Below are 25,869 nucleotides of genomic sequence, written 5' to 3' on the forward strand. Positions count from 1 at the left end.
TTAAATTCTTCTTGTTACTTACAGTCCACCATCCCAAAATGGGCTACCTATTAACCGTTCTGATTTTTTTTTCATTTACACATATAAGCTATGCAGCTACTGCTGTGTTCAAAACCAAAACCAAAACATCTCAATCACTTTAAACAGCCGCCTATTTTTGATTTTTTAAATTTCTCGTGATTTTGTGTTCAGCTGGTCAGTTATGGTGACCTTGGCTTGTTTCTTCTGATTTTAACTGGGCTTGCTCTAGTATCTGCCTTCAGCTGGTGGTTAGCTAGAGTCTGGTCTAGCTAGAGTCTAGTCTAGGATGGCCTAGTCTAGTCTAGCCTAGTCTAGGATGGTCTCAACTGAAATGATTCAGCTTTCCTCCACAGGATTTGGATCCTCCAGTAGGCTAGCTTGAGCTTATTCTCATGGCTGTCACAGGGTTCCAAGAGATATCAGAAGAACACAAGACCTCTGTAAGATTAGCCCCAGCAGAGAGTAGAGCATAAAAAGGCAGAAAATAGACCTGGAGGAGAACAAAGATGAAATAACCATCACGGTGCCAGTGTGTTCTTCCAAGTTCTTTCTAAAAAATTTTAAAAATGGCACCAACAAATACTTTTCATGGAAAACCTCTATAGACCTTCTTACAGATGCGTTGATCATCAGTTTTGGAAAACATTATTTAACTATCCAGGACATACTAATAGGAGCTTTTATCAACCCACGTTTCTCCATCATGTTAATAAGGGTTTGGTGAAAATTTTTGTCAAATTTGATGCTGCAATTAAGAAATATCCAGAATCTTGGAACACTGAAAAAAATAAAATAAGATAAAATTACAAAAAAAGAAGTTAAAAGTTAAAAATAAATAAATAAGTAGAAATCATCCAGAGTTTTCTGAACAGGAATGATTATCACTGCATTTAATTATAATAGCAAAATATTAGAAAGAATTCGGGGATGTATAACTTATTATGGTAATCCATATAATAAATTATTTCATGTGGGTTTTAAGTTTCAATAATTGATAAAATGGGGAGATGATCACAATTTAATTTTAATGACAGAATGGTAGGATACATAAATACAATATTGGCAAAGTTATAGGTATCATATTTTATATCTAATATATAAATATTTTAATATCCTAGAAAAACAATAAAAATATACTTACTATCTTTGAATGTCATGATTATAGTGATTTTTATTTTTATCCTAAACTTAAGATATTTTCTAGATTTTCTAAAATGGACATATCTGATGTCATCCTTAGGAAAAAAAAATGTATTTAAGGTTTTCCATTTTGTAATTTTCCTGAGAATTAAAATTAAGCATATATTTATTTCTATTTTGAAAATTGTACATTTGTTTATTGCCAGTCTGATATTCTCTGAGAAAACATAATGAACAACTATAGCTGGGAGGGAAGTCTGAATCTTTCTCAAAAGCATAGTGGCTGAATTTTAATACCTATATCATCAACATTTTCATCTTTAAAATATTTCCTGCAGCTATATCATATATCAATATATGTTTCCTTTTTTCTTTTTAAAGAAAATATTTACTTTTATTAACCATCGGTACAACTTCCATCCAGATCACTACAGCTTAAAATAGATCACTACCCATTTGGAGCTCTGTAGTAACTAAGAACAATGGATAAAATCCATACAACAGTTCAGAAAAGTTCACATCACCCTCAGTTCAAAACATGATTCACCAAGCTTAGAAATTAAATGCCTCAATAAGGTTTTTTTATTTGTCAGCACTGAAAGTCTGAATTTTAAACCGATTCCTGAACTGGTGGCTCACATCCATCAGCTCATTCAACTTTAGCACTGGTCTCATCCCTGGTTGCTTTTCCAGAAAGACTGCTTTCACCATGAAGCTCCATGAGCTTTCCCAATTCAAACTTGACCCTCTTCAGCATTTTTACTTTTCTAACAAAGGAAAACATCATGCAGTGAATAAATAGATTGACACGGCCATTCTGTGTCTTTCCTGAGGCTATCCAGAATCAATTTATTGGCCACTTCTTTCAAGTCGTTTGTCTGCAGCTCTCAGGTCATGATTTCCATCATCTTTTTCCGAATTTGGTGTGCCTATTGGTGCTGAGCAAAATCTGATTGTTGTGTTTTTCAGTAAAACCAACACAAAATAGACGAAGCAAATAACCATCGGTAGTCTTGACATCAACATGAGCTTCAGTCATGGTCTGCCGGTTTTTTGGTTTGTTTGTTTGTTTTTTTTTTTGTTTTTTTTTTGTTTTTTTTTTTTGGTCTGCCGGTTTTTGACCATGGAGCACATGGTCTAGAAGAATTTCTATGGGCTAGAATAAGAAAGCAAGAGAAAAAACATATCTCAAACATCAATGCCTCATTGGTTATATTATTATGTGGTTGAGGAACCTATCAGATAGCTACATCTATTTTAGCACTGATCATTTATTTATAGCCTTTAAATTTTTTTTAAGCTTTTATTTATTTATTTATTTATTTATTTATTTGCCAGAGACAGAGAGAGAGAGCACAGGCAGGGGGAACAGCAGGCAGAGGGAGAAGCAGACTCCTGCTGAGCAAGGAGCCAATGTGGGACTCTCCTGGGATCATGACCTGAGCTGAAGGCAGATGCTTAATCGACTGAGCCACCCAGGCATCCCAGTCTTTAAATTCTTATTTGTAGTAAAAACCATATGTCAACAAGATGATATTTAAGCCATCTGAAATGTTTATTTTTTTTTAAGATTTTGTTTATTTATTTGACAGAGACAGAGAGGTACTGAGAGAGGGAACACAAGCAGGGGAGTATGAGAGGGAGAAGCAGGCTTCCCGCCAAGCAGAGAGCCCAATGCGGGGCTCAATCTCAGCACCCTGGGATCACAACCTGAGCTAAAGGCAGCTACTTAATGACTGAGCCACCTAGGCAGCCCATGGAATGTTTAGATTGATACTTTAAATGAAGTAGAAAGCCTCTGACAACACAGCACGTGTCTTTTTCTTCCAAGGATATAGAATGTGAAAATGAGTCAATCACCTCCTAGACATGGTGGTTGTAAAGATGGCCGCAAAATCTTTGATTTCCCTCTCACTAAAAAGTGGACTCTCTGTCCTTGAAATCCAAGTGGATTCTGTCACTGATTAGTTGATAGACTATGACAGAAGTGATACTGTGCCAGCTTCCAGTTTCCAGCCTTGAGCTAGTGGCAACTTCTGGTCCCCGTTTCTTAGATCACTCATTCTTGGAAGCCAGCTGCCAGGAAGCCCAAGCGACAGGAGAGGCCACGTCTATGTGCTCCCGCTGATAGCCCCCGCTGAGCTCCACCAACCATGAGCAGCCAGTGCAGCCCTGTGAGTCAGCCATCTTGCACAATCAGCCCAGTCACATCTTGGGATAGCTCTAGCCTTAGCCACTGTCAGATTCCAGCTCTATGAAAGATCGACCCCAAGGAAGACCCAGCCCCTGAGCTCAGTCAACCCACAGTACTGTGAAATGTAATAATGAAGTGTTGTTTTAAGACACTAGGTTTGGGGATGGTATCTTAGTCATTAACAAAAATAATTGGAACATTAACCCCTGTTAGCTGGCACTATCATACTTGAAATAAAGTTTGGAAAATAGTTCTAGAAAATGAATGGTGACATAAGACATGAAGTTATTTTTCACTGCCATGGAGAAATAGTGAGTAGAGCTTAGTATATCATATACCTTTCCAAGTCATATACAAACATAATGAATCAAAGAAAACAAGAAAAAATAAAAGGAAAGTCCAAGATAACATTGTGTTTTGAGTTGATGTGACACCATGATGTGTACAGTACTTGACCATTTACTACAACCCAGAGAATTCAAATTATTATCATCTCATTGTTTTCTTTTTATTCACCTCCCCCCACCCACTCCACCCTTCCTTTTCTCTACCTCCAATTTCCAAATAGTTTTCACTCCACCCAACCTGGACAGGAGGCTGCTTCATATCCATAATGTCCCCATGTTATTTACAGTGCATGAAATACAAAAGGATGCTACTCCACTGGGTGCCCATCTGGAGAAATCTGGTAGCAATCTCAGAGGTGAAAGGGTCAATCCAGGTAGGATTTCATGCACAGAAGCCACCATGTGGTGCCTTTGTTCTTCTGCTTGATCAAGAAATGATCAGATGATCACATTTCTTCCTAGAAACGGTGTATTTTGTACATCTTTTAAAGCCATGACAACGAAACATTAGGTGTATAAACCTTTGCTATGCTCAAGGATGAAGGTGAAGTATTTTCCAACTCTGTTTTTGCTTTCAGGTATTCCAAAGTTGATTACATCTGATATGGTTAAACAAGGTGCTGCTGTAATCGATGTGGGTATCAACTACGTCCATGACCCAGTGACGGGAAAGACAAAATTGGTTGGAGATGTGGACTTTGAAGGTAATAAACTCTATCTCTTTTTAGGAGTGAAGCAAATGAAAAATTCTATTTTGCATGTTTTGATAGTAGAAAAACCACCTTTGTATTTGATGCAGGCATTACTACGTTATTAATCATTGCATCTCTTTCCTCTGAGGGACAAGAGTGTGATCACTCACAGGTTTCTAACTTTCCTTCCTCCCTCTCTTCTTTCTTCCCTTCTTTTCTTCCTTTCTTTTTTCCTTCTTTCCTTTTCTCTTACTTCTTGGGAGGAAAATATAATTACACCATTAATATTTAATTTTTAGATTAAAGTCCTCATAATGCAGGTTTTTAGTGAAAGAACTCAGCTGGCCTTCTGTACCAGGCATTATTTTGATTTTTTGAAGTGTGTCTCTGTCCTTTGCTCTCCATGCTATATATCCAGCCGTTCACTCTAAAAGCCAGAAGGCGTCTTGGGGTGTGTTTTCTAATCCTGACAATATTTCAAACCTAGAGAGTTACCTGGTTAATTCAAGACAACATTCTTCACTTGTGTTTTAAAGGGGATGAGGAAGAGGAACTAGATTAACATTTCTATGGCCATTGAAGGAGATAAGGCATCAAATGTGTAGTAACAAACAATTCTATCTACCCTTGTCCTCTATATTATTTGTTATGCTCCACCAATAAGTGAAACCATATGATACTTGACTTTCTCTGTTTGACTTATTTCACTCAGCATAATCTCTTCCAGTCCTGTCCATGTTGCTACAAAAGTTGGGTATTCGTCCTTTCTGATGGAGGCATAATACTCCATAGTGTATATGGACCACATCTTCCTTATCCATTCATCCGTTGAAGGGCATCTTGGTTCTTTCCACAGTTTGGCGACCGTGGCCATTGCTGCTATAAACATTGGGGTACAGATGGCCCTTCTTTTCACTACATCTGTATCTTTGGGGTAAATACCCAGCAGTGCAAGGGTAGATGGAGAGGAGAAGGGAGTTGAGGGAAATTGGAAGGGGAGGTGAACCATGAGAGACTATGGACTCTGAAAAACAACCTGAGGGTTTTGAAGGGGCGGGGTGGGAGGGTGGGGGAACCAGGTGGTGGGTATTAGGGAGGGCACAGATTGCATGGAGCACTGGGTGTGGTGAAAAAACAATGAATACTGTTACGCTGAAAATAAATAAAAAATTTAAAAAAAAATAAAAAAAAAGATTTACTATAACAAAAAAAAAAAAAAAAAACAATTCTAACTCAATGCCTAATCTCTACTGAGCCCCTGCAAAGATAGTTTTCCCTTAATCCAATTTTACTTCCAATATCTTCATCAAATGCTTATAGGCATTCAGGTTTTCAGTATAATCTAGGAATCTCAGAAGTCCAGTAAGATATGAATTTAGTCAAATAAATGGAGATATTTTCATATTAGACATATTATATATATTAGATTGATCATCTGGCCAAAAAAAGCAAGGCCATGTCAACAACTATCAGCTATATGTGTGTCTTTATAGACAAACTGAAAGGAATAGTAGATGATGCCCTTTTTTTTTTTAAAAGATTTTATTTATTTGTTTGACAGAGAGAGATCACAAGTAGGCAGAGAGGCAGGCAGAGAGAGGGAGAGGGGAGCAAGCTCTCTGCTGAGCAGAGAGTCCGATGCGGGACTCGATCCCAGGACCCTGAGATCATGACCTGAGCCGAAGGCAGCGGCTTAACCCACTGAGCCACCCAGGCGCCCCAGATGATGCCCTTTTTAAAGTAATTCCAAATTTTACATTTCCTCTTGGAATCTGGTCATCACCCAATGGTTTACCCAAGTCCTAGCATGGTAGTGAATGAAACCAAACACACAGGCACCCAAACATTCTAGGGTATTGGCTCTACGTGAGATTCCAGGGTGTATCAGGTAGGCAGCCTGAGCCTGGTGCTTAAAAAACAAAGGAAACTCTGAGGACACTTGTGCTGCAATGCATTGTGGGGACAGAAGGGCGAATAAGAGCAAAGTAGGGAGAATACACTGCTGTCTTCACAGGCTGTCATTCCCGCAGTCCCTGCCGGGGATGGAGCTTCCCGTGAAGAAGTGTGGCTCTCCAGGTAACCATGGGTGCTTGTGTGTATGTGTGTGTCATGTGTATGTGCCAAACTCTTTAGGAAGTGACCTCATTTTTTAATTTCATTTGTTATGTCCAATCAGTAATGTCAGATATCAATAATTTATTTGAATTTCTCAACACAAAAGAATAAGGGAAACATTTCATTTTAAAACCTGAACTTATTTTATTTCTTACCTTTGCACAGTCATTCTGCTTCCTGATAGCATTACAGTTACCACGCGTTTATTGCAAAATCACCATATGCTTATGATGCACCCAGGTGGCATAGGCAGAACCCAACATGAGGCAAGAAAAGCAGATATTTGCAGTGCACAACCTTGACCATGCTGGTAGGGCAAGCTTCCCCAGCAGTTCAACACATCTTTTAGGACCCTTCTCTCATGGGCTTGCCCATGGGTCTCAGACAATTTCCATGCATTCTTAGGTGTAGCCCAGAATGTTCTTTTGCTTGTGGGGGTATTCTACAAACATTTATTAAAAAAAAAAAAAGTGGGCATTTTGGGGTGTGTGCCTATGCTCAGTCACACATAGATAATATACCTCAGATTGCATACCCCTCCACTTGGTAGAATCTATTAAACTGAATGGCAGTTACGTGTATCTAAACGTTTATAATGAAATTTTTAAAAAAAGGAAGTGACAAAAAGAAACAAGGATATAAGCTAACCGGGAAAGAACACCAGGCTGGGAGACAGGGAGGTGCTTTTAGACCTGGTAACTTTACGGCCTCTCTGATTGTTGGCAATGTTACCAATTAAATGGCAACAGTGATAGCAGAGGCTCTTCCCAGCCCTAACGCTTGGTGCATCTTGGACCTTGGACGTTTAGCTGAGTGTTCCCGAATGATTACATAAAAACACAGCCACCTTTGGAAGGTCAGGGCCTTCTAATCTTGTCATAAGGTATGCCCATCTGCTGGATTATATTACTCCTGCTCCCCCACCCTGGTTCACAGACCCAGGACCCTAAGAAGACCCAGACTTGGTCAAGAAGGCCTTGCCAGCCAGGACATGACTCAGGCACCCAGAGGGGCAGGCGGGTGATGGGTTTTGACAAGTTGCTCTTCAGGTTGTTCATCGGGACTTAACCTGAGGTGAGGGATGATCCCTCGGCTAAGAGGGAGGAACTTGAACTTGGCTTATGCCACAGAACTTAGAGGGAGCACTTGGCTGCAAAGTGCCGTAGGGAAAGTGTGGTTGCTTTGTGAGTATCGGTGAGCATTTTGCTCTAACCGTACAGCCAAAAGAGGCAAGTGGATGCCAGTAAAGTCAAATGCGAAAATAAGTCGTCCTTGGAGAAATGTGCAGCTCTCTAGTAAAGGGAAACAGGATGGCCTTTGGTGGGAACGATTTTTAAAGAATAATTTCATTAACTGACCCCCTTAGGGAAATAGCAGAAATAGGTAAATAATTGCAAATTCAATGATTTGTAAAACCAGGAGGCATTTTGTCTTTTTTCTTTCTAAGAAAATGTGGATGCCTACCAATAATCTGCTTTGTTATTTGTTTTGTTTTGGCTTCGCTTTTGAATCGGGCTCCTCATTTATGAGTGATATTTTATATCAGACACAGCATGAGAGCTTCCCCACCCTATGCTATAGTTCTTGACAAAAGGTGACATAGATCACCCTAAATATTTCTTTTTGATGTTCATGTCAGGGGTTTGTTTTAATTTAGATATAATGTGCACCAGATGCATCTTCCTTCATCTACAAGTGTTTTTCATTCTCATTTTTTCCTCTGTTCCATTCTCTGCTTCCTTCTCTCTTTGTTCTCCAGAGCCCAGAATAGAGTCGAGTAGCCCTTCTTGAGCGGGCGGCCTGGTCTGGGGGTCACAACTCAAGGTGGCCTAGGGAGAAAGGATTGTCCCTCCCTTCAGCAGTCCTCCAACAATCGTGTGCCACCTCAGCCGTAAAATTGCCAATATTCCAAGAGAGGAGGCAGGCAGATCTAGTAGAAAATTATATGGAGGGTAAGGAAGGTGGGGGAAGCTTTCTGACATGGGGACACCCTCTTCTCGGATCATTTGGAATTGTTTTTCGTTTAGTAATAATAGTGTTTGAGAGTTGCTTACTGTCCTTCCTCAGCCTTTTACCTGAATTATTCATTTAATCCTTATGATAACCCTATAAGGCATCGTTATTATCCCTCGTTTTATAGACACACAGAGCCTGAGCATCATCCCTGAGCTGACGCATGATGGGACACTGCGGGCTCATAGCCAGGCACTTGGAATTTCAACCCTGCGTTGTCTCTACTATCCTGTATTTCACTGGGTTAATACTTTCGTTTTGAGACACAAAGTTATTTCTTTTATGTTTCCCCCAGAACATGTATGATAGCAAGTTCTAAAAGTGCCTAGATAACAGTATCCACATCCACCTGTCCTCACCCTGCGGGGTCTGATGTGCCCAGATTCAGTTACCCCGGTTTAGGGACATAACGACGCGGTTCGGAGTCCAGGGAGCGTGCCGTGTTCACTGTAGCCGCAGGCAGTGTGAACTCCTCTGCTCCCTCTTCCACCTGCCAGTCACGATGCAAGTGACCATGTGCCCTGTGACCGGCGGCCGATGACGTCCCTTCCTTCAATTTCCGTTCGTGGGTGGTCGTGGCACACCTTTACTCGGCTCAGATGACCCCCACGAGTAAACCACGTGACATTTTGCAAAAACAGATCCCAGACCGAGGGAAGTGCCAGGAAAGAAACGGAAAGCAGTGATGCGGACAGTAGAGTTTGCAGTAGGTGACACGGGATGTCGGGATCGCCACCACTTGCCCTTTGCGGGGTTCCGGGTACGCAGCCAGAGGAACTCAGCGAAGGCGAGCTCACCCGCGAAAACGGGGAGAGCGGTGCTGGAGTAAATCTCCACCTTGAAAGAACTCTCTTTCGTGACATTGAAAGGGCAAGTGCAAAATGGTGGAAGCGGACTCCGATTTGGAAAGGAATCCGAAATTCCCCAAGGAGTAGGGAAGGTACTTACCCAGTACTGCATGGTGTGTGAGCAGAACACAAAACGCTGTTTAAACTACTCTTGATAAGTCTTTGAAAATAAATAGAACACATTAATTCTCAATGTTTCTAATGTTTTCAATACATTATGGCATAGTAAATACATGTTTTCCTACGATTTTCAATTCCCTATACATGTATAAACCATAGGAAGAGAGTTTTTAATGTTAGGACCAACATTTTCACAGGTCATTGGACAACAAACACAAAACCATTCCTCTCTGCGTGCCTTGAGGAGGTCATAGGGCCTTGAAGTTATTACTAAATTGAAATGCTATTTTGGTTTAAGTTGTTCCTTAATTATAGAATTCAAGATAGTTTATCATTGCTCCCAGCGTTTGACAAATGCTTACCCTTCCCCTTCCATTACCTGAACGAGCCTCTCCCCTCTGATTTAAGGCATTGCACGAAGAAACAGTATTTGAAAGCATCCATGATAAAATTATTTTGTGTGTCTAAGAATTGTTTTCTTACTAAAAACACACAATAAATAATTTATCTTGAAAAATTTAGCTTTGCTATACAGATTTAAAAAAATAGCAACAAAAACAATTGGACCTATCTACTTTCACCTGGTCATTTTCTATTAGTAGCTTTGAAAGAAACTTCATGCATTTCTAACAAAGAGGAGTGTATCTTCATAAAGTGGAAACAAGAGATTATGTGCCATGAGTTGTAAATCACTTCTTCTGACTGGGAAGCCGTCGAGAACACTGGACAAGCTCGTAACTATACTGCTTTTATGACAGCAATTCGCTGAATGGATTCGGTGAGCCGAACAATCTAATTACTGACTTCCCGTGCTGTTAATTCAGCTAACTTCATTCACGCTGGCAAATTCTCAGGCCTCATTTGCACCTCGTGGCTGCCACACGGATGTTTCTACAATCTTCTGCAGCTTTTAGTAGCTTCGCTTCAGTTTTATGATGGATTCCTCAGGGATTGCAGTGGAATGAAAGGAACTGGAATGTCTTGCTCCTTATTCCCTCCCATCTCTCCTCCCAGTGTTTCATCTCCGAGCACACCTCACACTCCTTGGTCTGTACCAAAGCAGGGAAGAAGATAATGCTGGGAAGAACTGCTGTAAAGGAAGGAAAGAAGTAGGAACAATGTGTAGGCTTTTCTCCAAGTCAAAATAGGTGAGGCTATTGTCTGAGAGCAATTCTGTCTGCTGACTTAAAGTTACAGGAATACATAGAAATTACTGAGATAAGTCTAAAGGTACATTACAGCATCAATGAAACAGATTTAAATTATAAAAGTAGAGAAGCCACATTATTTGGAAAAGAATGTCTACTCTGATGCAACCATTTTTTTGTTGTTGTTGTTGTTAACTCTAGTTGCTTCCAGATATCTCATGGGCCTATTTTACGTAGTTTGAGGAATATGTGACTTATACCCTTAGATTTTTATCAGCTGTTTTCCACACTGAAGCCCTGGTTCCTGGTTATGTTTAGTGAATATATCATAGTTTGCCTCACTCTGTCTCTTTTGTTAAATGCTGTTTCTGTTTTTCCCCCTCTAATTATACTAGAAGATAGGTTAAGCAGCCATTACAAAGGGACCCCAAAAGAGATGAGCTTCAACAAGGTAGTTTAGCTCTCTCCTACCAATGTCTGGAGTTAGCTCTTCTTTCTTCAGGGATAACTCTTTTATCAAACTGTTTGTATTCACTTGATAAAAGTTCCATAACGAAGTACTAAACACTGTGTGGCTTAAACAACAGAAATTTATTTCTCACCATCTGGAGGCTAGAAGTCAGGGATCAAAGTGTCACCAGCGTTATTTCTCCAGGACCCAGAGATGGCCGACTTCTCCCAGTCTTCACATTGTCTTTCTTCTGTAAATTTCTGTGTCCAATTTTCCTCCTCTTGCAAGGACACCAGCTGTATTAAATGAGGGTCCACCCTAATGGCATCATCTTAATTACCAAATGTAGTCACATTCTGAGGTACTGATGGTTAGGACTTCAACGTATGAAGTTAGGGGAGACGCAGTTCAGCCCACAACACTGTTCTACTTGAGCGTTCTTCTTATCTACACAGCTGAAGTTGAATTGCCTCCTTATCCATGTTTTCTTCCATTAAAAGGTGAAAGAGAGATGAAAACAAGTGACTTCACTTTAAGAAAATTGACCTGAAAATAGCCACATGTCCACTCTGTATGGGAGTGAAAAGGATGTGGAATCCATCCATAGTCTCTAGATGAGAAGTCATGCTTGGATGAAGAATGATCCATTCTGTACATGAGAACTTGAGAACTGATCTCTTACTCGGAATAGAGAGAGATTTCTTCATCCAGCCCCCACACACCATTCAGTCTACCCTTAATTCATTTAGCTGTGAAAACCTCCATATACAATCTCATTGTTTGCTTTTTAGTCAGTTTCAAAGCCTGATGCACTTATTAACTCTTTCCTATGGAGTTAGTGGATGCCTAATGTCACTGAAGTCATACCTTGGCTCAGATCTTCCAGTATTAACCCTGAACTCTGTAGATAAAGTATATGTAGATTTGTAATATGTAGATAGTACAATCTCACCACAATGTCTTCAGTTCTAAGTAAACTTATTTTTATTATTCAATCATTGGTAGAGACTAGACACTTTTATTTTTTATTTTTATTTTTTTTAGAGAGAGCACGTGCATATGAGTGGGTGTGGGGGAGTGAACAGAGTGGGAGAGAGAGAATCCCACATCTCCATGCCCAGCACAAAGCCTGACATGGGGCTCAGTCTCACAACCCTGAGATCATGACCTGAGCCAAAATCAAGAGTTGGGCACTTAACCAGCTGAGCTACCCAGGCGCCTGAAAACTAGACGCTTTTTGACAACTTCATGCCATGTTGAAAATCAAGTCCCTTTGTGGTTTCCGTTGTTTAGGTCTCTTTACTGACCTTATTTTTGATCTCTTGATCATTACTGATGTTTTCTGTGTAGCCCTTCAAATTCACTAAGCCATACTTTTACTGAAATGCATGCCATGCAATATATTCAGGAGTTGAAAAAATAGCAAGGGGAATAGATCTAGATCTCACTCTGACTCAGACGCCATCTGCAACTGGTCCTGAGTAGGAAGGCATATGAATTACCACCTATTGTGACCAAACAAGAAAGAGAAACCCACACAGCGAGATGTATCAGGAGAGCGTGAGGTCTGCTTTGGGCAGGCTCCCAGGAGGGGAGCCAGCTGGGGTCATCCCTGAGCTTTCTTCTGCCCCCGCTGGTCTTGCTGTGACACATACTGGCCCCAGGTGACCTACCTCTTGAGAACAGGATCCCAGAGTTCCAAGGATAGATCAGAGTGGGTGAGGCGAGGATCTCAGATACGTAGAATAACAACAGAAGACAGGCCAGCCTTGACTGAATTGGGTCATTTGGCCAAGAAGTGGGCTGGAGACCTCAGATGGGAATCTGCAGAGGATGCAGGGCCCTCCAGCCTCAAGAGATGGGGCTGTTGCTACTGCTGTGAGGCTCTGCTGGAGATCAAAGGCCTGGGCCAGGCACTCCCCAGAGACACTCCAGTAGTGAGGACAGTAGTAGTAGTTCTAGGCAGCTTTAGGTAAGTAAGCTCTGGGCAAACCTGCGGGAAAGAGGGACAAGCCTATGAGAAAGCCCCATCTGCTGACCCCCACACAGACTCTGCATGTCTCCTGGCTCAAGTCCTGAGGTTTTTGTGTGTAGGCCCTGCCAGATCGTTCCCTGATAATGGCTGATGTTGAGCATCTCTTCATGTACTCATTGGCCATTCAGATGTCTTCTTTGGGAAAATGTCCATGTCGTCTGTCAATTTTTTAATTGGATTTTTTTTCTTTGTTTATTAGTTGTTACATTCTTCAGGTACTTTTATAAGGTATTTTGGATAATAACCCCTTATGTGATATATGATTTGCAAATATTTTTTCCCATTTTATAGATTGCCTTTTCATCTTGTCAATCATTTCTTTTGCTGTACAGAAAGGTTTTTTTGTTGTTGGATGTGGTCCCACTTGCTGATTTTTGTTCTTGTGTCCTTTGCTTTTGGTGTCCTATCCAAAAGATCATTTCTAACACCAGTGTCAAGGAGCTTTCCCCCTATGTTTTCTTCTAGAAATTTTATGGTATCTGGTTTTATGTTTAAGTCTTTAATTCATTTGACTTAATTTTTGTAAGCAGAAATGACAGGGGTTCAATTTCATTTTTCTATGTATCGTTCTTTAGTTTTCCCAGAACCTTTTACTGAAGACCGTATCCTTTCCACATTAAGTGTTCTTGGCTCCCTTGTCAAATAAGAGTTGACCTTACATGCAGCAATTTATTTCTGGGCTTTCTACTTTGTTCCTTTGGTCGATGTGTCTGTTTTTATGCCACTACCATACTGCCTTGATTACTATAGCTTTAGAGTATAGTTTGAAATCAGGAGGTGTGATGCCTCTTGCTTTGTTCTTCTTTCTCAGGATTGCTGTGACTATTCAGGGTCTTCAGTGATTTCAATCAATTTTTTTATTATCTCTCCAAAAAATGCCATTGGAATTTTGGTAGGAATTGCACTGAATCTATAGATGGCTTTGGGTAGTATGGACACTTTCACACTATTTATTCTTCCAGCCCATGAACATGGGATATCTTTCCACTTTTCTGAGTATCTTCTTCAATTTTCTTCATCAAAGTCATGCAATTTCCATTGTACAGATCCTTCATTTCCTTAGTTCAATTTACTTGTAAGTATTTTATTGTTTTTGGTACTGTTGTGAATGGGATAGTTTTCTTAATTTCTTTTTCATTTCTTTCATTGTTAGTATATAGGAACAAAACTGATTTCTGTACGTTGATTTTATGATCCAACGTCCCACTTCTGGGTAGGTATCCAAAGGAAATAAGAACAGGTTATCATTTTTTGACATGATTTTCTGTTTTGTGTGTGTTGAGTTTGAGGAGTTCTTTATAGATCTTGGATATCAACTCTTTGTCTGTAGTGTCATTTGCAAATATCTTCTCCCATTCTGTGGGTTGCTTCTTTGTTTTGTTGACTGTTTCCTTTGCTGTGCAGAAGCTTTTGATCTTGATGAAGTCCCAAAAGTTCATTTTCATTTTTGTTTTGTTTGCCTTTGGGAACATATCTTGAAAGAAGTTGCTGTGGATAATGTCAAAAAGGTTACTGCCTATGCTCTTCTCTAGGATTTTGATAGATTCCTGCCTCACGTTGAGGTCTTTTACCCATTTCGAGTTTATCTTTGTGTATGGTGTAAGAGAATGGTCAAGTTTCATTCTTCTACACATGGTTGTCCAATTTTCCCAGCACCATTTATTGAAGAGACCATCTTTTTTCCACTGGATATTTTTTCCTGCTTTGTCAAAGATTATTTGATCATAGATTTGAGGGTCCATATCTGGGCTCTCTACTCTGTTCCACTGGTCTATGTGTCTGTTTTTGTGCCAGTACCATGCTGTCTTGATGATCACAGCTTTGTAGTAAAGCTTGAAATCAGGCAACATGATGTCCCCAGTTTTCTTTTTCTTTTTCAACATTCCCTTAGCAATTCGGGATCTCTTCTGGTTCCATGCAAATTTTAGGATTGTTTGCTCCAGCTCTTTGAAAAATGTTGGTGGAATTTTGATTGGGATGCCATTGAAAGTATAGATTGCTCTAGGCAGAATAGACATTTTAACAATGTTTATTCTTCCGATCCATGAGCATGGAATGCTCTTCCATCTTTTTGTGTCTTCACTTTCTTTCATGAGTGTTCTGTAGTTCCTCAAGTACAGATCCTTTACCTCTTTGGTTAGGTTTATTCCCAGGTATCTTATGGTTCTTGGTGCTATAGTAAATGGAATCAATTCTCTAATTTCCCTTTCTATATTTTTATTATTAGTGTATAAGAAAGCAACTGATTTCTGTGCATTGATTTTGAATCCTGCCACATTACTGAATTGCTGTATGAGTTCTAATAGTTTGAGGGTGGAGTCTTTTGGGTTTTCCATATAAAGTATCATGTCATCTGTGAAGAGAGAGAGTTTGACTTCTTCATTGCCAATTTGAATACCTTTTATTTCTTTTGTTGTCTGATTGTTGTTGCTAGGACTTCTAGTTCCATGTTGAACAAGAGTCGTGAGAGTAGACATCCTTGTTGTGTTCCTGATTTGAAAGGAAAGGTTGTCAGCTTTTCCCCATTGAGGATGATATTCGCTGTGGGTTTTTCATAAATAGATTTTATGAAGTTGAGGAATGTTCCCTCTATCCCTATACTTTGAATCATTTTAATCAGGAATGGATGCTGTATTTTGTCGAATGCTTTTTCTACATCAATTGAGAGGACCATGTGGTTCTTCTGTCTTCTCTTATTGATTTGTTCTGTCACATTAATTGATTTATGAATGTTGAACCACCCCTGCATCCCATGGATAAATCCCACCTGGTCATGGTGGATAATCTTTAATGTACTGTTGGATCCTATTAGCTAGGATCTTGTTGAAAATCTTAGCATCCATATTCATCAGGGATATTGGTGTGAAATTCTCCTTTTTGGTGGGGTCTTTGCCTGGTTTGGGGATCAGGGTAATGCTGACTTCATAAAAAGAGTCTGGAAGTTTTCCTTCTGTTTCTATTTTTTGAAACAGCTTCAGCAGAATAGGTATTATTTCTTCGTTGAATGTTTGTTAGAATTCTCCAGGGAATCCGTCAGGTCCTGGGCTCTTGTTCCAAAGAAGACATACAAATGGCTAACAGACACATGAAAAAATGTTCATCATCATTAGCCATCAGGGAGATTCAAATCAAAACCACATTGAGATACCACCTTACACCAGTTAGAATGGCAAAGATTAACAAAACAGGAAATAACAAGTGTTGGAGAAGATGTGGAGAAAGGGGAACCCTCTTACACTGTTGGTGGTAATGCAAGTTGGTGCAGCCTCTTTGGAAAACAGTGTGGAGATTCCTTAAGAAATTAAAAATAGAGTTATGCTATGACCCCGCAATTGCACTACTGGGTATTTACCCCAAAGATACAGATGTAGTGAAAAGAAGGGCCACCTGTACCTCAATGTCCATAGCATCAATGGCCACGTCACCAAACTGTGGAAAGAACCAAGATACCCTTCAACGGACGAATGGATAAAGAAGATATGGTCCATATATACAATGGAGTATTATGCCTCCATCAGAAAGGTTGAATACCTAACTTTTGTATCAACATGGATGGGACTGGAGAGATTATGCTAAGTGAAATAAGTCAAGCAGAGAGAGTCAGTTATCATATGGTTTCGCTTTTTTGTGGAACATAAAGAATAACACGGAGGTCATTGGGAGATGGAGAGGAGAAGGGAGTTGAGGGAAATCGGAGGGGGAGACAAACCATGAGAGACTATGGACTCTGAAAAACAAACTGAGGGTTTTGGAGGGGGTTGGAGGGTTAGGTGAGCCTGGTGTGGGTATTAAGGAGGGCACGTAATGCATGGAGCACTGGGTGTGGTGCATAAACAATCAATTTTGGAATACTGAAAAGAAATAAAAGAAAAGAAAAGAGCAGCGTATCAAAAAGATATCTGTGTAACCATGTTTATTGCAGCATTATTCACAAAGCCAAGCTGTGGAACAAAAGTGTCAGTCAATGGATGAGGGGTAAAGATGTGGTATATATATATTCAACTGAATATTTTCAGCCATAAGATAGAAGGAAATCCTGCCACTTGTGACAGCATGGGTGGACCTTGAGGGGATTATGCTTAATGAGATAAGTCGGACAAAGACAAATCCTGTGTGGTATTACTTATATGTGGAATCTGAAAAAACTGAACTTGTCAAAGCAAAGTAGAATGGTAGTTACCAGGGGCTGGGGGGTGGGGGAACCAGGAAGATGTTAAAGGGTACAAACTTGCAACTAGAAAGTGAATAAGTTCTGGAGCTCTAATGCATAGCATAGTGATTATAGCTAACAATACCATATTATATATTTCAAAATTGCTTAAAAAACTAGATCTTAAATGTTTTCTCACAAAAAGGAAATTATAATTATGTGGTGTGATAGAGGTGTTAAATAAAGACAGGATGGTAACCATATTGTAATATATAAATGTATCAAATCACCAGGTTGTACATTTTAAGCTTAAATAATGTTTTATATAAATTATATCTAAATTAAAAAAAAATTTTAAAATACAGCGTGGGGGCTCTAGGTTCAGGATGGGAAACAGTGGGTACTGGGGCATGGGTAGGGCCTTTCCCTCCTAGTGTTATTTGTTTGCTCTCTGCTCTTCAGTGTCTTGCTTGCTCTTCAGAGCCTCCTGTGGGATCCTCTTGTACCCTCCCATGGATATGCTGGGAGAGCAGTGGGACCAAATGCCCTCCTGGAGCTGGGTTACCTCACCCTCTAGGCTACAGAGGGATGACACAGTACCAACAGCAGTTCATTGAACTACTGAGAATAATTTTCATGATGTTCAGTGCTTAAACTTGGAGAGGAGTATGTGGATAGGGAGACGATGGTCCTAGGGAGGGAGGGAAAGGGGACCCCTAGGCCAATGGCCATAGATAGTAAGGGAGAAAAGAAGGCCCAGATCCCAGCTTACAACTTGCCCTTTTCTTAAACTATGCCAAGAATGGTCTTTACCAGCCTTGCAGGGGTCACAACAGCTGAGCCCATTTCCTGCCAGTGATTTTCTTCCTGGCCCATGATTCCCAGCACTGTAGTCCAAGGGACTTCTCTGGTCCCTCACAACAACCCTTTGCAAACAGAGCTGAGGAGCACAGTGGGAAGGGAAGGAGCCTCCCTTGGCCCTCCCAGGAATTTCTGGAGGCCAAAGTGAGGCTGAGGCTGGGCTGCAGAAGGGTTTGGAGCAATGTTATGTGTCAGACATTGTGATAGGCACTCGAGGCGTGACACTGATCTGAAGAGGCGAAGTCCTAACCCCCAGGTAACTTACATCTGGTGGGAGAAGACAGATAATAAACAAATGCATACATATCCATGTAATATATTAGGCAGTGTTTACTGTTACAAAAACAAAACAAGATAAGGAAGGCTAGAGGATTATAGAGTAAGGATACTTAAAAGGGGTGTTCAGGGAAGGTGCACCACCAGCCTGAACAAAGTGAGGGAGAGAGCCACGTGGATATAGGGTAGAGGACTAGTCCACACACACGGAGCAGCAAGCATGAAGGCCTTGAGGACCAGCATGCCTGCTGGCTATCATGAGCTGCCGTAAGGCCATTGTAACGGCCTCAGAGTAAATAAAGGGAAGAATCATGGAGAATAAAGTCAAAGAGGCAATAGCAGAGACACCAAATCATGTAGGGCTGTAGAAAGAAATTTGGATTTTACTTTGAATGCAATGGAAAGCTGTTAGAAAATTTGGGGCAAAGAAATGACATTTGACTTGTGTTTTAATAGGATCACTCTGGCTATTGGTGGCAAATAGACCTCAGAGAGGTTAGGGTATAAATAGGGTACCTGTTGGGAGGCTATTATAATTATCCAAGTAAGAAATTATCCAAGATTGGGTGTGGGCCAACACGGTAATGGGTGAAGGTGTTAACAGGTGGTTAGATGGTAGATAGAATTTGAAGGACGAGTTGGAAGGATTGGCTGAATGATTAGATATAAAAGAAAGAAGAGAATCAATTATGACTCTAAGAGTTTTCAAATAAGCAAGAGTGAAGGTGCCAGTTCTAGAATCCTTTTGAGATGAGTCTGAAAAGATGAATTTTACCCAAGAGTGTGTGTATATAGGGTAGAGAGTGGACAGAGAAAGAGAAAAGGGGTTCTTTCCAGGTGAGAAATAGCAGACCAAAGGCAAAGAAGAGGTCTTTTGGACCCAATAGTAGGCTCATCATTGTTGAACAAGGGAAATGAAAAATTGTAAACAGTCGTGAATTATGCCCCGAGTAGCTGGAGGCTTACTTTGCATTCTTCAAAGTCATGAAAGCCCTCCTACAACAAAAGGGACTCTATAATTTGGGACTCTATCCGGTCAGAATTATTCCGCAAAATTCTAACACAGTAGTCAAAATATGAGGACAAAAGAGGACAAAAAGAGGTTTAGAGTTATTATAGAAGCCCAATACCATTTTCTAAGAAACTACTAGATGTGGAACTAAAACCACAGTCACTGCCAGATGTCTTTGTATGCACAGTATCTCACCTTTGAAACCTGAGATTTACCTTGTCCCTCCTTTCTCTTTCTATATTGTGTCCAATCTTTCTTAAAAGATTATAATTTGCAGTCAAGCTGACTTAGGTTTGAATCCTAGTTCTGTTGCATAAAACAATTATGATCTTAGGCAAATCACTTCACCTCTCTGAGACTTGATTTTATCATCTGAAAAACTGAGATAATAATGGCTATCTTATAAAGTTGTTATGAAGATTAAATGAAATAATCGCCTCACATGAGCTAATGTATGTGACTTGCTGAGCACAGTGCCTGGCAAAAGACAGAGAGTGTGTATGTGTATGTGTGTGTGTGTGTGTGTGTGTGTGTGCACGTGTGTGCTCACATGACTCACCTCCCTCTCCATGCTCACTTCTGAACTTATCCAGAAGTATGTAACTTTGCATTATCACCCTGTCCCTCATTGCTTTTCTGGCCTCAACTTTCTTCTGGCCAAGTCTGCTCTTCACCCACAAATCCTACGAAGCCACTTTAAAGCACTCATGCTTATCCCCACCTTCTCCAAGTTCCTGTATCAGGTCCCATATGCCTTGTTCATTTTGTTCTTAATCCTATACTACCTTACACTTCTACTCAGATGTTGTCTACTGAATTATATGCCTCTGTAAAGTGAACTTCTTGTCCTATATTTCTTTTATCTGTCCATCCCCACAGCAGGTCTCAGCCTTCTTAGTCATACCATTGGTCAGGTGTATGATCCTCCTCTGTACTTATAAATCTCTAGTGTGACTCTTCCATTACAGAAGTAGTTCCTTCAAGCTGCCTTAATGGGGACAAAAGCTGCCACTCAAGGTAGCATCAACCATGTTATTAACCGACAACAATCCAGATCCAGTAACAATACATCCATTGAGTCATTCGTTGATTTACTCAACACGTATTTCTCACGCAGCACACCTTCGAGGTACTGGGCCTATAGCCATGCACAGGATAAAGTTCCTGCTTTCATGGAATTTATGTTCTCCAGATTACATGTTAAAATAAGTTTCCGCTTCTTCCTCTTTTTTGTTTTTTTATGTTTCAAGCTTTTATTTAAGTACTAGTTAGTTAGTGTATAGTGTAAAACCAGTTTCAGGAGTATAATGTAGTGATTCATCACTTACAAGTAACACCCAGTGCTCATCACAGGTGCCCTCCTTAATGCCCATCACCCATTTAACCCATCCCTCTGCCCACCTCCCCTCCAGCAGCCCTAATTGTGTTCTCTACAGCTAAGAGTCTGTTTTATGGTTTGCCTTCCCCTCTCCTTTTTTTTTTCTTTTCCCTGTGTTCATCAGTTTTGATTTAAAGTAAGCTTCTTTTGGAAGGGATTTTAGTACTCTTTACTCCTAAGTATGTGTTCTACAAGATGGGAAAGTAAGAGAGTATTTCCAGTTTCTAATGAAATGGTACTATCTTTGACATAGATCACTTATACAGAACTATTAGTCTGTGATATTGTAAAACCAACAAACAAAATCAACAGAAAAAGTTAAAGAGACTCCCCACCAACTCAGTATTCAGTGTTAATCATTTAATTTGATGGCATGTGTCTTAGTTCAGGCTGCTTTAACAAATTTCCACAAACTGTAGCTAAAACCATAAGCATTTATTTCTTTTAGTTCTGGATGCTGGAAGTCCAAGCTCACAGTGCCACCATCGTCGGATTCTGATGAGGACCCTCTTCTGGGTTACAGCCAGTTAACTGCTCATTGTATCCTCATATAGTGCAAAGAATGAGAGAGTTCTATGGGGTTTCCTTCATAGAAGCATTAACCCATTCCTGAGGGCTCCACCCTCATGACTTAATCACCTTCCCAAGGCCCCACCTCCTAATACCGTCACATCCCAGGTTAGGATTTCAACATACAAATTTTGGAGTGACACAAATATTCAGTTCATAACAATATGGCCAATTGGCTCAAAAATATCAACTTTTTGTGTTTGATGATTACAAGGTAGCCCAAAAGTCCAGCTAAAGGATAAAGGAGGAGAGGACCTAACACTTTTAACCTAGAGGTGATTTCTTCCAACTTTTTTTTTTTTTTAAAGATTTATTTATTTATTTGAGAGAAGGAGAGAACGAGCAAGAGGGGGGAAGGGAGAGGAAGAGAGAAACTGAAGCAGGCTCCATACCCAGCATGGAGCCCAACACAGGGCAGGATCTCATGATCCTGAAATCCTGACCTGAGCCGAAACCAGGAGTCGACACTTAACTGACTGAGCCACCCAGGCTCGCCTCTTCCAGTCATTTTTAAAAAGTGGATAGAATGCTGTTCCCCCTGCTTGTGCTTTCTTTCTCTGTCAAATAAATAAAATCTTAAAAAAAAAAAAGTGAATGGAAATTTGCAAAAGTCTCTGTTAGAGAGACTGCTACCAACACTGTGGTCTAGTGCCTCTACAGGTCATTTCATAAAACAAGTAGTCATGGTCACTGTGAGATCCTTCTCAGGGAGCCAGCTACCCTGACTGTGGCTCACCGCACACTTAGATTTTACAACACGGTGCTCATTGTGAAGTCTACGTTCTTTGAAATCAAATCAGCTTTAAAGACATTCTTTGTAGAAGAACATATTTGAAATTGTGCAATCTACCTTCACAGAGGAGGTAAAAGTTGAAGCGCAGAGAGGACATCCCCAGGAACAAGAGAAGGGCTGCTGCCTCTGCAAGTCCTTCTTCTTCTTTTACACCTAAGGATGTGATTTTTTTGTCGTTGTTTCCCAGGGCTCCATACTAAAGTACAAATATCTCTAGAAGGAGATTTTATCTCTAGAAGGAGATTTTATCTCCTAGCATCTTGACGATGGCAGGCTACCAACATCGAGGCCTTGCTAAGAGATTTGGAGAATCCTCCAAACAGCCTATCTAGTTTACACATTTCTCACTGTATGATAGGAATGTTCAGTGGCTTGAGGAAAAAGGATGGTGGGGGGGGGGGAATGAGATGAGTACATGATGAGTATGTTTTTCTCAAGAAGTAATGAAAGGGAGATAGTGTTAGTCTTTTTGGTAAAGTACTAGAAATACACATGGCGGTACTCCTTACTCCTGCCTACTGAAAGGGAAACGGACACTGGTAGGTGATACCATCCATGGTCAGGAAGGAGGTTCCACAGATGGATCATAGACAAAGTTCACAGAAAGCAATTTCAGATTTTCATTTGGTGATTGATTTGCTATTTGACTCCATTGAATGTGTTCTGAGTGGTATGAGCATTATCTTTTGGCATTCACCTCTATGAGGCAGGTAGCTGGATATATGGAGATTTGATTTAATGTAAGGAGAACATTAGAGGGGAAAAAAAGGCTTAGCCACCTTGCACATACAGATAGCACAGTAAATAGGTGAAGAATGTATGTGTAAGTGCAACTTACAAAGCTAATGAAACCAGCACAATCCATCTAGAAATGTGGATCAGAGTCTCACTCTTTTACTCCATTAGGGGATTAATCCTGTCTGTCCTATTACTGCCCCAAAAGGTGCTGAGATAATGAATGTCCTAATATATGTAGAAATCTTGTAGAAACCCCAGAATCAGGCAACCAGATAAATGCAAGAGGAAGCATAGTGAATTGCCTTTGGGGTCTCTGACTCCTTGTAGCCTTGCGAGAGTTCAGCGGTGAGCCATTCACTTGCCAAGGAGCCCTTTACTCTCTCTGGTTCATCGTGCTCATAAGTGTCATTTTTATATCAACCATATGAGAAAGTGGAGTGTTTTCCATCTTACCTCCTGAGTCATACTGTTTCTCCAGTCCTGGGCCAGTCAGGTTTTTCTGGTTGTTATTCATGTACTTCATTTTCCTTAAGCTTGTCTCCACTTCATTATAGTGGATGTGTTTGAGAGGTCATGTCTAAATGGCCTGCATTTAGAAGCATGGGAAAATTCTCCAAGCATTTAATTGAGACAATTACACTTGTATACTAGAACGCTGAAATTCATATGAGAAAAACAGGAAATTTTCATCTGCTGTTTTGCCACACGTAAGGAATCATTCCTTTTCCTTTTGGGGATGGAAGTTTGTTTTAAAAATTAGTTGCAAATCTGACATGGGTCATGGAGTACTTCCTCAAAAGTGGCAGAGAACTAGACAAAATGCAAAGAGAAATACAACAATATTACAGGAACTTGAGACATGAGTTCCTCATCCTCTACCTGAAACTACATTTATAAAGCACAAATATATTCTTTGACTCTGCCAGAATAATACAACTTCTAAGGCATACTAGAAAATCAATTGTTTAGGCACATCTGGAAATTCCTTTTGGAAACTTTGGCGTAGTATGTAATGTAACAAAGCAGAAATGCATTATGTGCCAAAGAATTGAGTCTTCCTAACAGAGTACCTTAGGCGAGAGTTTGGATTATTAAGTCCAGACCCTAGGAACCTGGGAATATAAAGTTTCCAGAGGAAATAATGGCACAGAATATACCAGCCAGAGATACCCTGTCATGAAACATGGGTTGCTGTACCAAAGGTCAATGGTCACATACGTTTTTCTTTCATTCTCACCCGAGTTGTTAAAAGATGTTTTGTTGTCTCTTATGTTGCTGTTAGTATCCTTCATGAGTAATCTTTCCACACCTTGTGATCACATGTCACCCCTGGATTTTTTTGAGACACATAGACTGGACACCTCATTTCTTCCATCATCCCTGTCATCACCTCAAATTTTAAACATGAAATAACCTAATCACTTCTGTTCTGTACTTCTTGTTTTAATCCTGACCGTGACACATGGTTGTCTTCAAGTAAGAATGTTGGAAAATCTGTCAAGCCATGCCCATTTGAATTCTTTACCCTGGACTGAAGCTAGATACCAAAAGAAAATAGTCATCCACAGAGTGGAGAAAAGGGAACATGACAGATTAGCCTCTGGATTTCAGGGTAAAAAAGGATTTCTTGGATAATAATTCAATAATGTTCAAGGACCTGAAACTTTGTGAAAGTGCAACATGAATTTCTGTGTCATTATTTGGAAATTATTAAGCAATATACGTTTTTCACTCCCAGTTGCTCGTTTTGTAAAATTGGTTGTTCCTACAGATAGAAATAACCAAGTTTATTCACAAAAGACTTTCTTTAAAAAGTCACCAGGAGGGGCGCCTGGGTGGCTCAGTGAGTTAAAGCCTCTGCCTTCCGCTTGGGTCATGATCCCGGGGTCCTGGAATCGAGCCCCGCGTCGGGCTCTCTGCTCAGCAGGGAGCCTGCTTCCTCTTCTCTCTCTCTGCCTGCCTCTCTGCCTACTTGTAATCTCTGTCTGTCAAATAAATAAATGAATAAATCTTTAAAAAAAAAAAAGTCACCAGGACACAATAACTGCAGCTGCCATCACCCAGCCTAAATATCCTGCCCCCCTCCCCAAGGGGTCATGTAACCCATTACCCCCACCACCCCACATCTCATTCTACTCTGTTTTCCTCCTGTACTTGGGTCACAATGAACTTCTGTTAACTCCTCCATTGCATCAACTTCATTGTCAGATCAAACCTCCCTGCTTTTACTATTTCCTTATATCTGCATTGTGTTCTCTCCTTTTTCTTACCCCTCAGGCATCCATCAGATCTGGAAGCTTTTCTGTCACTTTACAGAGCTTTCTCTGATGCCCATTTCTGATTCCTGTTCCCTCCTTGAGCTGCAGGAGAACCAGAATTTACTACCATCTTAGCACATTTTACCTTATGTTCTTACTTTCTGTTTATCTCCCTTTCCTCTGCCCCAGATGATAAACTCATTTCATTAGAGAAATATGCCAATATAAAACAGTTTCTCCATTTGACCTTATCTTGCTTCGGAATATATATATATATATATATATATATATATATATATATATATATATATATATATATATCCCCCCACCAAATTTAAAAAAAAAATACTTTAACCATTGCTCTTAGGTTAATATCCAGAATTTTAACATGTTCTTCTGGGCTCTACAGGAGCATGACTCTTTCCCTTCATTCTTTTTTTTTTTTTTTTTTTTTTTTTTTTTAAAGATTTTATTTATTTATTTGACAGACAGAGATCACAAGTAGGCAGAGAGGCAGGCAGAGAGAGCAGAGGAAGCAGGCTCCCTGCTGAGCAGAGAGCCTGATGCGGGACTCGATCCCAGGACCCTGGGATCATGACCTGAGCCGAAAGCAGAGGCTTTAACCCACTGAGCCACCCAGGTTCCCTCTTTCCCTTCATTCTTGCACAGACCTTGCCTCCCCTTACCAAGAACACTGGCTACACACCAC

The 25,869-nt window shown here is 40.3% G+C and overlaps 1 protein-coding gene across 2 annotated transcripts in view; it reads left to right on the forward strand.

Annotated features, from left to right (window-relative positions):
* Positions 1-25,869, forward strand: part of MTHFD2L (methylenetetrahydrofolate dehydrogenase (NADP+ dependent) 2 like) — a 121,779-nt gene that overhangs the window by 87,883 nt on the left and 8,027 nt on the right. For both annotated transcript variants that reach the window (XM_080796167.1, XM_080796168.1), the window contains exon 7: positions 4,281-4,406. In XM_080796167.1, the coding sequence (XP_080652293.1) occupies positions 4,281-4,406 (126 nt within the window). The remainder of the gene's footprint in view (positions 1-4,280; positions 4,407-25,869) is intronic.

The sequence above is a fragment of the Martes martes genome (assembly GCF_963455335.1).
Source record: "Martes martes genome assembly, chromosome: 2".
NCBI lineage: Eukaryota > Metazoa > Chordata > Mammalia > Carnivora > Mustelidae > Martes > Martes martes.